The 12,382-nt window shown below is 53.5% G+C and overlaps 1 protein-coding gene across 2 annotated transcripts in view; it reads left to right on the top strand.

The window, feature by feature from the left end:
* The window catches only part of Kiaa1522 (KIAA1522 ortholog), a 28,939-nt gene extending 17,530 nt beyond the window's left edge, over nt 1–11,409 (top strand). For both annotated transcript variants that reach the window (XM_051188875.1, XM_051188876.1), the window contains exons 2-7: nt 5,942–6,112; nt 6,199–6,254; nt 6,502–6,622; nt 7,431–7,544; nt 7,629–10,193; nt 10,550–11,409. In XM_051188875.1, the coding sequence (XP_051044832.1) occupies nt 5,942–6,112; nt 6,199–6,254; nt 6,502–6,622; nt 7,431–7,544; nt 7,629–10,193; nt 10,550–10,557 (3,035 nt within the window). In that variant the 3' untranslated portion in view covers nt 10,558–11,409. The remainder of the gene's footprint in view (nt 1–5,941; nt 6,113–6,198; nt 6,255–6,501; nt 6,623–7,430; nt 7,545–7,628; nt 10,194–10,549) is intronic.
* The last annotated feature ends 973 nt before the right edge of the window (nt 11,410–12,382 follow it).

The following is a 12,382-nucleotide window of genomic DNA, read 5'->3' as shown; positions in this document are numbered from 1 at the left end:
GGGACTCTGTGTAAGTGTGGCCTTGGAAAGCTCCTCCCCTCTGGTGATCAGCTCTTTGTGAGGTGTCTCTCCCTATCAGACACTCTGGTTGCAGAGCCCCTCCCCAAGCAAGTCACCTTTGCCTTGGGGTGGCTCAGAGCAGGGTTAGGGTAGGGGGAAAGATGTTGGAGCCACCAGATGTTATCAGGTGTGAGCACCTTGGCTTACCCCCTCTCCCCAGCTGTAACCTTCCTTGAATGCTAGCTGTGGGTGTAGGACTCTGGGCTAAAGTCACCCTACCCCAATTTATTAGGAGGCCAGCCCCTTTTTCCTGTGTAAGGGGAACTGCCCTGCACAGTGAAAGGCACAGGATCTGGCTGGAGCTTGGGAAGTCTCCTAGCTCCCAGGCCTCCTGGGTCCTTGATGAGTCACTAGGGAGAGTACCTGCCTCCAAGGCTGTGTAAGATCCACAGGTTTTGCTGGGAGGTAGTGGTGCATGTCTTTTTTTATCCCAGCATTCTGGAGGCAGAGGCAGGTGGATCTCTGTGACTTTGAGGTCAGCCTGGTCTACAGAGTGAGTTCCAGGACAGCCAGAGCTGTTACAGAGAAACCCTGCCTTGAAAAACTGAAAACAAACCAAAAGACAAACAAAAAGCAAACAACTCCCCCAAAACAAAACCAACAAAAAGCAAAAACCCCTCCAGTTTTATAGGAGGTGCTCTCCTGCCCACCTTCCCCCCAAACAGGGAGGTCAGGTTTGTAGCTGACACAGTAAATAGAACATGATTTGGATTCTGGTTGTCCTCAGTAAAAAAAGGTCCTGCCACTTAATGTAATGGAGGCCAGAGTACAGCTTTACCCTGTCTCATCTCCTCATCTGTAAGATGGGGTGGAAATGCCTACTGAAGGCAGGGGGTGGAGCTCAGTTGGTAGAATGCTTGCTTAGCATGCAGGAGTCTCTGGGTTTGTTCCCCAGCAGTACATAAATCATCTGGGGCTGTGGTGCAAGTCTGTAATCCCAGCACTTGGGAGGCAGAGGCAGGAGGGCAGTTCAAGGTCAGGTCAGACAGATGGGTCAGTGAGTGGGCAGAGTGCTTGCTGTCAAGCCCAACTACCTGTGTTCAATCCCCCAGGGTCCACATGGGGGAAAGGTAGAACCAACTCTCCACCGTTATCTTTTGGCCTCCACACTTGTGGTAGTGTGTGCATTCATACACATACTCTCAAAATGTACTAATTAAGGTTAGTTCAAGGTCATCCTTGGCTGTCTAGCAAGTTTGAGGCCAGTCTGTGCTACAGCCTGTCTCAAAAGAAAAAAAAAAAGTGCATATTTCTACTAGGTATGAGGGCACATAACCTGCAATCCTAGCACTTGGGAGGCTGATGCAGGAGGATTGCCACAAGTCTGAGGCCAGCCCAAGCTAATATGTATCAGGCCAGCCAGGTCTACTTTGTTTCCACCCATGCAAAGCACACACCTTTAATCCAGCACTCAGGAGGCAGAGGCTGGTGGGCCTCAGTGAGTTTGAGGCCAGCCTGGTCTACTAAACAAAAAAATGCCTTGAGAGTGTTCTGTAGACTTAGTGTTTCATTGTTGCATATGCTGCCCCATAAATGTTTCCTCCCTCCCTCCCTTCTTCCCTCTCCCTCCTCCTCCCTCCCCCTCCCTCCCTCTTTCCCAGTTTCCCTTCTCCTTTCTGAGACAGTTTTCTCTGTGTAGCCTAGGCTGTCCTGGAACTCTGTAGACCAGGCTGGCCTCTGCCTCCCAAGTGCTAGGACTGAAGGCATGCACCACCGTTGTCTGGCTAAATGTTTGTTTTCTAGAATGAGGTTTTAGTCAGTACTTGAGTAGTCTCTGAGAGGCCAGAGCTACATGGAGGAGGAGCTGAGGGGTCTTGAAGCTTTGGAGCCATTGAATTCTGATCTCCTCAGGGAGGGGTGCAGTGAGGGACAGGTAGCCTCACACATGGGTTGGAGCAGGACATAGTGCACAGACCCTTTAGTTTCAGCTACTGGGGACGTTCTGAAGGGTCTCATAGTAACTGTCACTGCCCAGCTGAAACTCCCAGCTGGAGCCATCATTGATATCCCAGAGTAAGGGCTGGGTAGGGGGTCATGTGAACTGGTTCCTGCCCTCCTGAGTTCTTCTGCCATCCCTCTCCCCAGCTCACTGCTTCCCAGCTGTGCTGGCTGCCCTGATTAGAGAAACCCACCAGTCTATCTCGATGCTTTTGTATTAGGCAGTGACTGCCCGGACAGTGCCTCATGATTCAGGGCTAGGCTTTTATGTCCTTTCTTTTTCTTTCTTCACATTTTTAACATTCTGTTTTAATTTTCATGTCAGGGAATGTTTTGCTTGTGAGTATTATGTGCATATGTGTCCTGCTGCTCAGGGGCCAGTCAGCTCCCTTGGAACTGGAGTCTCAGATGATTGTGAGCTGCTGTGGAACTGGAATTGGAACCTGAGTCTTCTGCAAGAGCAGCCACTGCTCTTAAACTCTCAGCTACCTCTTCTCCTCTTCTACCTCCTCTTCAGCTCCTTTTTCTTTGTTTTTTTTTTTTTTTTTTTTTTTTTTTGAGACGGGGTTTCATTTTGTAGATCAGACAGTCTAGAACTTGTGACGGTATGCCTGTTATATGTGGAGGAAACAAATGTGTGTTTCTTCATTTAGTTTTTGTTTTTGATTTTGGTTTCAGTTTTTCAAGACAGGGTTTCTCTGAGTAACAATCCTGGCTGTCCTCGAACTCACAGAGATCTGCACATCTCTGCACCACCACTGCCCATCTTCCCTTAATTTTTTAATATGTATTTGTATGTGCTCTTCATGTGCTAGTGCCTGAGGAGGATAGACGAGAGTGTCCAGTCCTTGAGGGTTACAAGCAGCTTGTTATGAGCTACCCAGTGTGAGCTCTGGAAACCAACTCCTCAGAAGGAGTAGCAAGCACTTGGAATCACTGAGTGGATTTTCCACTCCCACCCACTCCCCACCCCCACCTTTTTTATTGAGACATGTTCTTGTCATGTAGCCCAGACTGGCCTGGAAGTCACTATGTAGCCTGAGCTGGCCTTGAATTTACCACCCTCCTGGTTTAGCCTCCTGAGGGCTGGGATTACAGGTGTGTGCCACCAGGCCATGCCAGATGTTGACTTGCTTTTATGAAAGGTCATGGCTTGTGTGGTAGATTTGAATCTGCACCCAAACCTGACATTCTTACTAACTTCTTTCTTCTCTAGGCTCCTTAGCCCTCCCCTCCCCTCCCCTCCCTTTCCCTGTACTTCTGGCTGTTTTTTCTGAACTCCACCTAAGGGTTGTGTCTGGGCCAATTCTTTGTTCTGGTGCCTGGTGAGCACTTACTCTCAGGATGTCTTTCCGTCATCAGGGAAGAACTCTAGGCTGAGGGAACTGGTCTGGGCCCTGCTGTTTCTCAGCGTTTCTAACCACATTGCTGAAGTGGGAAGAAAGTTCTATAGGCAGTGTGGGGCTGAGCTCCTGAGTGGAGTGGCAGCCACTCTGATTCCATGGGCATCTCCCTGGCTTCGCATTATGGGTTGTATTCTGAAGCCAGCTCTATCCCTGCCATCCTCACAGGCAGCCCTGGGCTCCTGCCTGGTTTTCCATGAGCCGAACTCTTTCCTCAGAAAATTACCTTATTCTCCAGCATGGCTGGGTCTTGGGTGTGGGCACCATGCCAAGCCTGGTCTGGTGGCTCTTCCATTTGCCATCTGGTTGCTGGGACCCTTCCCTTAGCTCTGGCACCCAAATGGTTTGACAGGAACTTAGGGGCAGGGTCAGTGACCCACAGCTAGAATTGTGTGCCATCTCTATACTGCCTCCAGTCATACTCAGTAGCAAAGCATCCAGTCTCTGGGCCTCAGTTTCCCTGCATCCTGCTTGGGGGTAGTGGGGTGGGGTTAGTGGATGGGCGGGATCTGTGGCAAAGGTGGGAGGAGAACCTGGAGCAGCCCCTCCCCCTCCTGCTGGAACTGTGCTGGGCGGCTGGCAGGGAGCTTGCTTTGCATCCCTGCATCTCCCGAGTCCCCTTGGGGCTGGGCTGTATTGAAAGTGCTGTCTGGTGCTCTGGGGGCCATCTGGTGCTCTGGGGGCCTTCTGCTGCAGACATGGTAGTGTTCCTGGGCCGACACCTCCCAGCCCTTCTTGAGGTGTCTAAGAAGGGTGAGTGGGTGTGGCTGTGGGGAGGGGGAGGGGAGGGTGACAGCTCCCTTTGCCAGACTCTTCGGTTAGTGAGGACCAAGGCTAGGGTGTGGGGCGGGGTGCTGGTCACCGGGCTGGCCGCAGCCTGAGTGCAGCCATGCTTTGTCCAGCGGCTTTGTTGCTGCCTTTGTCTGAGTGCTGCTTGTGATCGGCGAGGATGGATCAGGTGTTCTGACCTTGGAGGCTGCTGCCCTAGAGCCTGCCTGCCTTTCTGTTGGGATACCCACACTTTCCTGGGTATAGCTCAGTATCTCAGTTTAGAGAGGGCAGCCTCCTCCTTGGTCATCTCAGGGGTGGGGAGGATGTATGGGAGCGGCAAGGGCAGAGTCCCCTGGGAAGCACACTTGGAGGAGGCAGTTTTGAAGGTGGAGGCCAGGCGCACTCCGTTCCCTAGGAGCCTGGCTTTCAGACCTGGCTTCTGACTTGGAGGAGCTATAGTTTCTTGCACTATTGGAGGGTCGGGTTCCTTCTGGGAAAGCAGACTTTAGTCCTGGCTGGCTGAGCCATTTGCTGTGACTGTAGGCAAACATTTCCATGTGAGCCTGTTTCTCCACCTATAAAATCATGGAATTTGAGGAAAGGGTGGGCGGGACACCCATGACCTCCTGGGGTACCTCATAGCTCTGACTTGGTACAATTCCTGGGGCTTCTGGGGGCAGGTCCATTGGTGCGGAAGAACCCAGAGGGGAAATGGCAGGTGTCTGCTGGAGACCCAGTTCGTGGGGTGGGGTAGCTAAAAGGCTTGTTTGGGTCAGTTAAAGAGCTGTTGTTTTGTTTCTGCCCCTCTTCAGGGTACTGCCAAGGTCACATGACCCACCCAGCGCTTTTTGCTTATGTTGTGGCTTTCATTTAAAGAGGGGCTGGACTGCAAAGTGCTGACACAGCCCCCATCCTCAGGATTAGATGACTAGCCCCTCTGGGCAGAGCCTGTAACAGGATCCTTGTAATGGAGCCCTGGCTCCTCTGGACCTGGGGCCAGGCTAGGGCCTCCAGGAGAGCCCATACCTGGCCTGTTCCCTCAGGAGAGGCTAAGCTCCCAGTGGGAGTTGAGGGGTCTGATCCCTCTTCTCCCCTTCCCTGCCCATCCTTCTAGAGGGCAGCCATATGGGTAAGTAGGTGTCCTGGTCTATCCTTCCCTCAGGGTTTCTGAGACTCTGATTGTGACTGACAGCTCCCTGGTTTTCCATGCATCTTCTCCTTGGACTTGGGCCAAGGGGCAGTTTGGAGAAGGTGGTTTGTTTTCCTTTAAAGTGAAGCTTTAGGTCTCAGAGACAAGAAATGTGTTTGCTGTGGGCTCTGAATGTGTGAGGGGTGTCTGTGTGGAACCCTGAGTGACCTATGGATGCAGTTTATATGTACTTAGATACTGTTAGTTTGTATGCAGAATGGTGTCATGTGGGTCTGTGGAAGCTGGTGTAGCTACATTTGTGGATTTATACTTGTATAGTGTTGTATGTATACATTACTGAAGCCTGTGAATGTTGTGTGGATATAGTGGGCCTGTGTATTGACCTTGTGTGGTCCCATTATATGATGTAATTACACACACACGTACACACACACACACCCTTTGGTGTTGTTAGTGTGTGTACATGTGGTCTGTATGTCTAGACAGTTTCTCAAGGGTAGACATTTGAATGTATGGGCACTACATGCCTGTGTTACTGTGCATATGAATCTTATGAATCTCCAGGGCCCATATGTGTTTGGGCCTTACTTCCTCCTCCCATCCCATCCCATCCCATCAGGCTCTGCCAAGGCTGAGAGTGACAAATGTCAGAGTGCAGGGCCCAGCCAGGGGTCAGGATCTGCAGTAGATGAGCACCAGGACAATGTCTTCTTCCCCAGCGGGAGACCACCTCACCTGGAGGAGCTGCACACACAGGCCCAGGAAGGGCTCCGCTCCCTACAGCACCAAGGTAACTCTCCCTTGTCCTTTCTGGTGCTGCTCCCAGCTCCTGGGGGTCAGGGGCCTAGGCCAACACACCCTTCTGGTATCTTCTAGAAAGACAGAAACTGAGCAAGGGTGGCTGGGACCATGGAGACACCCAGAGCGTCCAGGTGAGCCCTGTGCCCAGCTCTGCCCTGCTCTTTCCTCCTGGCTTAGCTCTGGCATGCATGGCTTTGGGCCTCTCTGGACTGGTTTCTTCTGTATGTTGAGGAGGTAGATGAAATGACCTTTGACAGATAGTCCAGACTTGCTCCATCTGGTACCTGCTCAGTGCTGGGTGATGCTGGGAGAATCTGTGAGGGAAAGTTCCAGTGAGAGGCCTAAGGCAGTCTGTCTAAGCTGATCTTATTCCAACAGTCCTCTCGGACGGGGCCGGATGAAGACACCATTTCCTTCTGCAGTCAAAAGTCGTACATGACTGAGAGCTCTACAGCGGAAGATGCTCTCTCTGTCCGCTCAGAGATGATCCAGCGCAGAGGTGTGTTCACCTGCCAGGAGTCTTAGGCAGGGGAGAGTGGAGAGAGGTGACAGGCACAATCATGTCCTAGTACCTTGGGCTTCCCCTTTTCCTCCTACTCGAGTTTAGGAGACAGTACCCTTTATCCTCTTGGAGGTTCATGGTGGACACTGACCCAAAGCAAGATAATTTAAGGTTGAGGGACCCGGATTTGTGGTAACTTCGCTGCAGTATGACCAGGAATATAAAACCTTCACCTCTCTGAGTCTGACTGAAGTTCTATAAAAGATAAAGGGTTGGCTTGGGATATAGCTCAGTTGATATTGTGCTTGCCCTTGTATGCAGGAAGTTCTGTGTTGACTCTGACATTATATAAAACAGTGTGATAGTATGCACTTGGGACATAGAAGCATGAGGATCAGAAGAAATTCATCTACAGCTACATAGTGAGTTAGGAGCTGGCCTAGATTGTGTGAGACCTTCATCTGAGAAAAGAAGCCAAAGGGTTGGCTAGGGACTGACTGCCTCAGAGGGCATGCATGAGGCTCTCGGCTCAGTCTCCAGGACCTTGCTCCAAACAAATCAGATATTAAGAGCATTTACCCTATTGGAATGAATATCAAGCTTTTAATATGATGACATAATATGTTCACTAAGTAATGAGAACTGTTCGCTCAATGGAAAGATCATTGTTGAATTAGTGAGGGGATTTCCAGAAGTCTTAAAGAAACCTTGCCAGAACCCTTACTAGTACTGTGTTCATACAGGGCAGTGCTCAGTAGAGCGTTCAGAGTCCTCACTGCTTTCTCCCCCCTGGACTGGCCCTTAGGCTCCACCTTCAGACCCCATGACTCATTTCCCAAATCTGGAAAATCAGGGCGGCGACGGAGGGAGCGGAGGAGTACGGTGCTAGGGCTGCCTCAGCATGTGCAGAAGGAACTTGGTGAGCCTTTGTTCGGTGGGCAGCGGTGGTGGGCGGAGCGCCTGGCCAGCCCCTCTGCTGACTGCATCTCCTTGTCTGTTTCAGGCCTGCGGAATAATCGTGAGGCTCCAGGCACTCCACAGCCTCCTGGTCCACGGGATGCTGTCCGCATTCCCACAGTGGATGGTCGTCCCCAGGGCCTGGCTTTAGGGACAGGGGTCCGGGTGTCCCTGCAGGCTCTGGAGGCAGAAACAGAGGCTGGCACTGATGCAGAGACCATACTACAACGCCACATTGACCGTGTTTACCATGATGACACACTTGTTGGCCGATCTACAGGAGCCCGGCCACCACCATTGACTCGGCCTATGTCTCTTGCAGTGCCTGGACTGACAGGAGGGGCGGGACCTCCAGAGCCACTGAGTCCAGCCATGTCTATCTCACCCCAGGCCACCTACTTGTCCAAGCTGATTCCACACGCTGTGTTGCCACCCACAGTGGATGTGGTGGCTCTGGGCCGTAGCAGCCTGCGCACTCTGAGCCGCTGCAGCCTGCTGTCTGCTAGTCCAGCTTCTGTTCGCTCACTGGGCCGTTTCTCCTCAGCCTCAAGTCCACGGCCCCGCAGCCGACATGCTTCCTCATCCAGCGACACCTGGAGCCATTCTCAATCCTCTGAGACCATTGTGTCTGATGGGTCCACTCTCTCCTCTAAGGGGGGCTCTGAGGGCCAGCCAGAGGGCTCTGTAGCTAGCAATAATGTGGCACCCCCTCCTCCAGGGGGTAGTGGGAGAGGATCTCCCAGTGGGGGCAGCACTGCCGAGGTCTCAGACACAGCCAGCATCCGCAGCAGCGGGCAGTTGTCTGGCAGGAGTGTGTCCCTGCGGAAGATGAAACGGCCTCCCCCGCCTCCCCGCCGAACTTACTCCCTCCATCAGCGGGGCTCAGCAGTACCCGATGGGCCCTTAGGGCTGCCACCCAAACCTGAGCGGAAGCAGCAGCAGCCGCAGCTACCCCGGCCACCCACCACAGGTGGGTCTTCAGGGGTGGCAGCAGTGCCCTCCTGTCCACCCAGCTCAGCAGGCAGCTGGGGCTCTGGCTTGTCTCCAGGTGGCTCCAGGCGCCCCCCACGTTCTCCAGAACGGACACTTTCACCTTCCAGTGGATACTCAAGCCAAAGCGGTACCCCAACTCTCCCTCACAAGGGTCTGGCAGGTGCCCCTGCTTCCCCAGGCAAGGCTCAGCCCCCTAAACCAGATCGAGTGACATCCCTTCGATCTCCTGGGGCCTCTGTGTCCTCTTCCCTCACATCTCTGTGTTCCTCTTCCTCAGACCTTACTCCCTCTGACCGCTCTGGCCCACAGATGTCCACCCCCTTGGGTGACAGATTTGTCATACCTCCTCATCCTAAGGTGCCTGCCCCTTTTTCTCCACCACCTTCCAAGACCAAGAGCTCTAACCAAGCTGTCCCTGTTGTGGCTACCCCTGCTGTAGCTACCCCAGCTCTGGCTCCTGGGCCCGTTTCTACTATTGACACCAGTCCTGCTGCATCCCCTTCCAGGCCTCAGACAACCCTGACTCCACCCCAGGAGTCTTCCATTGCCCCCAAAGACCAGTCACCCCCGCCATCTCCACCTCCATCTTATCACCCACCTCCACCGCCTAGTAAGAAGCCCGAGGTGGTTGAGGAGGTCCCACCTACTCCAGAGGCGGCTGAGGAGTCCATCCCAGATTCCAGCTGGCCACCACCACCACCACCCGCACCTGAGGAACAGGACCTGTCCATGGCTGACTTTCCCCCGCCTGAGGAGGTCTTCTTCTCTGCAGGCCTGGAGCCTGGCCCTCTGGAGCCCCGCAGCTCCCCGGCTGCCACCCCTTCAGCTGTTAGCTCATCCCAAGCCTCACCCCAGCATACCCAAATCCCTCCACCAGCTCCACCCGCTCCACCTCCAGCTCCAGCTAGTTCTGTGTCAGAACCTTTGGCCAAGCTCCCTCAGAAGGACTCTGTGGGCAGGAACAGTGGGGCTCCCAGGGAGGATGCTGGCACACCTCTGGTCACACCCTCACTCCTGCAGATGGTACGGCTCCGCTCTGTGGGTGCTTCCACGGGGGCTCCAAGTTCACCTCCAGGGTCATCAGCTCCACAGAAGCCACTTCGGAGAGCCCTGTCAGGGCGGGCCAGCCCGGTGCCTGCTCCCTCCTCTGGGCTGCATGCTGCCGTCCGACTCAAGGCCTCCAGCTTGGCTGCCACTGACAGCCCTGCAAGTACCCCGCCCATTGGACCACCAGAGGCAGAGCCAAGGTCTCCACAATCGCCTGCCTCCACGGCTAGCTTCATCTTCTCCAAGGGCACCAAAAAACTGCAGCTCGAGCGGCCTGTGTCCCCCGAGGCCCAGGCTGACCTCCAGCGGAATCTGGTGGCTGAACTCCGGAGCATTTCAGAGCATCGGCCCTCTCAGGCCCAGAAGAAGCCTTCCAAGGCTCCCCCACCTGTGGCCCGAAAGCCCTCTGTGGGAGTCCCTCCTCCCTCCCCCAGTTTTCCTAGGCCTGAGTCTCTTACTGCTCCAGCCACCAATGGGCTCCCTCACGCTGAGGACAGGACTAAGGGGGAGCTGGCCGAGAACGGAGGTGTGCAGCTGGCTGGTACAGAGAAGATGCCCCGCCCTGGTTCAGGTACTGTAGGCGCTGGTGTAAAATCAGTTTCCTGGGGGTCTACCAAAGGAGGGAATGTTTTTGGATCTGGTTTTGAGATGTCTGGGATAAGTGGACTCCATCTTTAAATTAGGGATAGGAAATCACAGGAAGAAGGGAGGGATAGGTGGAACACAAACACTGGTAGCAGATGTATGTTCAGTTTTGTCACGCCATTTCCCATCTCAGTTATGTTGCAAAATTTTGGGCAGAGACACATATTCCAGTCTGTCTGATGTGTCCAGCCCCATGTCAGTCAAGCGAGGGGATATAGAATGGTCTTAGGTTTATTGTCAGAATCGAGCTGGGAAGCTTGCTGAGTGTCACTTTCCTCACAGATCCGTAGAAGAGACTGGTCTGACCATCATCCACTGGCACTGCTGACCCATCCCAGGAATACAATCTCTCAGGGACCTGAGCAGCTCCAGGGAAGAGAGGATATGGCATACAGCCTAAGAAAGAGTGCCTGCAGCCTTAATCTCCACAGCCTTCCATGTTTATGCAAGCCTGGTGTTGCCCATCCTCCAAGTCACCCCTCCCTCATGCCTTCTGAAAGGATTCACCTCCAGCAGCCTGTCAGCCTTGGCCTTAGCCTCATCTTGAAGGTAGCTGGTGGGAGTGGGTGACTGTGCCCCCACCTCCGCCCAAGGCCACAGAGGTGGGAGCAGAACATGTTTATTTTGTTTCATGTCGGGAATCATGTATATTGTAGTCCAGAGTCAAAGCACTTTGCAAAGTGGCTGTGTGTGCATCCTCCAGGACTCATGAAACCACATTCCAAGAGCCTGTTTACACACTGGCAGCACCAGTCCTTGGTAGCCAGCTCCAGCTGGGACCAGTCTGTCCATTCTGCCAGTCCAGTCCACTTCTTTCCTTAGTTCTTGGAGATGGGCAAGTCATCTCCACAGGCTTCCCAGGCCGGTGGCAGGAGTGAGGCTGTGGAATTTCCAAAGCACAAAAGGCACAGACGGCGGGGCTAGCCTTCCTGTGCCTCACCTTACCACACAAACCACTCTCCTGCCTTCCAGTTCCGTCAGGTGCTCCTCTTTATAAGGAGGTTCATGGATGAGGGGAGGAAGAAGCAGAGGTCTGTGGGCACTGTGCACTAAGAAACCAAAAAGCAGACCAGAGCAGGTAGCCATCTGGGATCTTGGCATGCTGGGTACCTGTCCTGTGACACTTGATTGGGTCTGGGTGGATGGGCACAGCTTCAGAGCCAGGAGCTCATGAGATGTGTCCATTTCACTCTGACAAGGAATCCTGCCAAGATGAGAGGAGAGCCTGGCAGGGCCTTAGTTGGGCAGTGGGCCCAGGCCTGACCTTCATCCTTTGTCTGACCTGTCTCTACTCTTTGGTGCATGTCCTCTCTGCAGCTGCCTTTCAGCCAGGTGGAGGGAGCTGAGGCTGGGTGGCAAGGATGGGAAGCCAAGGGGGTATCTTGGGCCAGATTCTTCCCTAGTCCAAGAGGGGATACTCAGTGATCCTAAGTGGGCAGTCTGGTGGCTATCCCAGATAGCAGTCTTTGCTACTAATCTCTCTTCCCGGAATTTAATGACTTATTTTCAGTCTAGACCACCTCTCTAGGTAGGCTGGAGTCCCTGTCAGCCCCCATGGCTGTGCCTCTTTCCTGGAGGGCCACCTCTTGAGTCTTTTCTATGGGGGGCTTGAGCCTGGCAAGAGAGCTTGCTTTTAGCTTCTCCACTACCAAGAAGAGAGTGACACTATCCTTGCTACTGACTTTCCCATCAAGGAACGGGTGAGGGTCCAGGTCCCTTAGCCCCTCTTGCTGGGACTGCTTGTTTGTCACTGTCTTTCCCTTGCTCAGCGTGTGATGGGGACTGCTGCTGGGTGGATGTCACTGTCCCATGAGATGGGGAGGGAGGACAATCAATTAGTAAGCACTGTTCTGCCCCAGGATCCAGGACTAGTCTGGAAGCTGCTGGGGGTGGGGAAGCAGCACCCCCCCCCCCAGTGTCACTGGAGCTCTTGCCCTGACCTTCTCTGCTTGTTTCCCCCACTGGGTGGGCCAGAAGAAAGGAGACTCTTAAGAGGGACAGCCTCTCTTTGTTCTCTGGGGTAAATAAGCTTGACCCTGTGCAAATGGAGAGACCAAAAGCCTCTGATTTTTAATTTGCATAAAAATGTTAGAAGAGACAAATATATATATATAT

Source organism: Phodopus roborovskii, unplaced genomic scaffold (assembly GCF_943737965.1).
Source record: "Phodopus roborovskii unplaced genomic scaffold, PHOROB, whole genome shotgun sequence".
NCBI classification, from domain to species: domain Eukaryota; kingdom Metazoa; phylum Chordata; class Mammalia; order Rodentia; family Cricetidae; genus Phodopus; species Phodopus roborovskii.
Note: the sequence above shows the minus strand (reverse complement) of the source record. Positions and strands in the feature narration are given on the sequence as shown.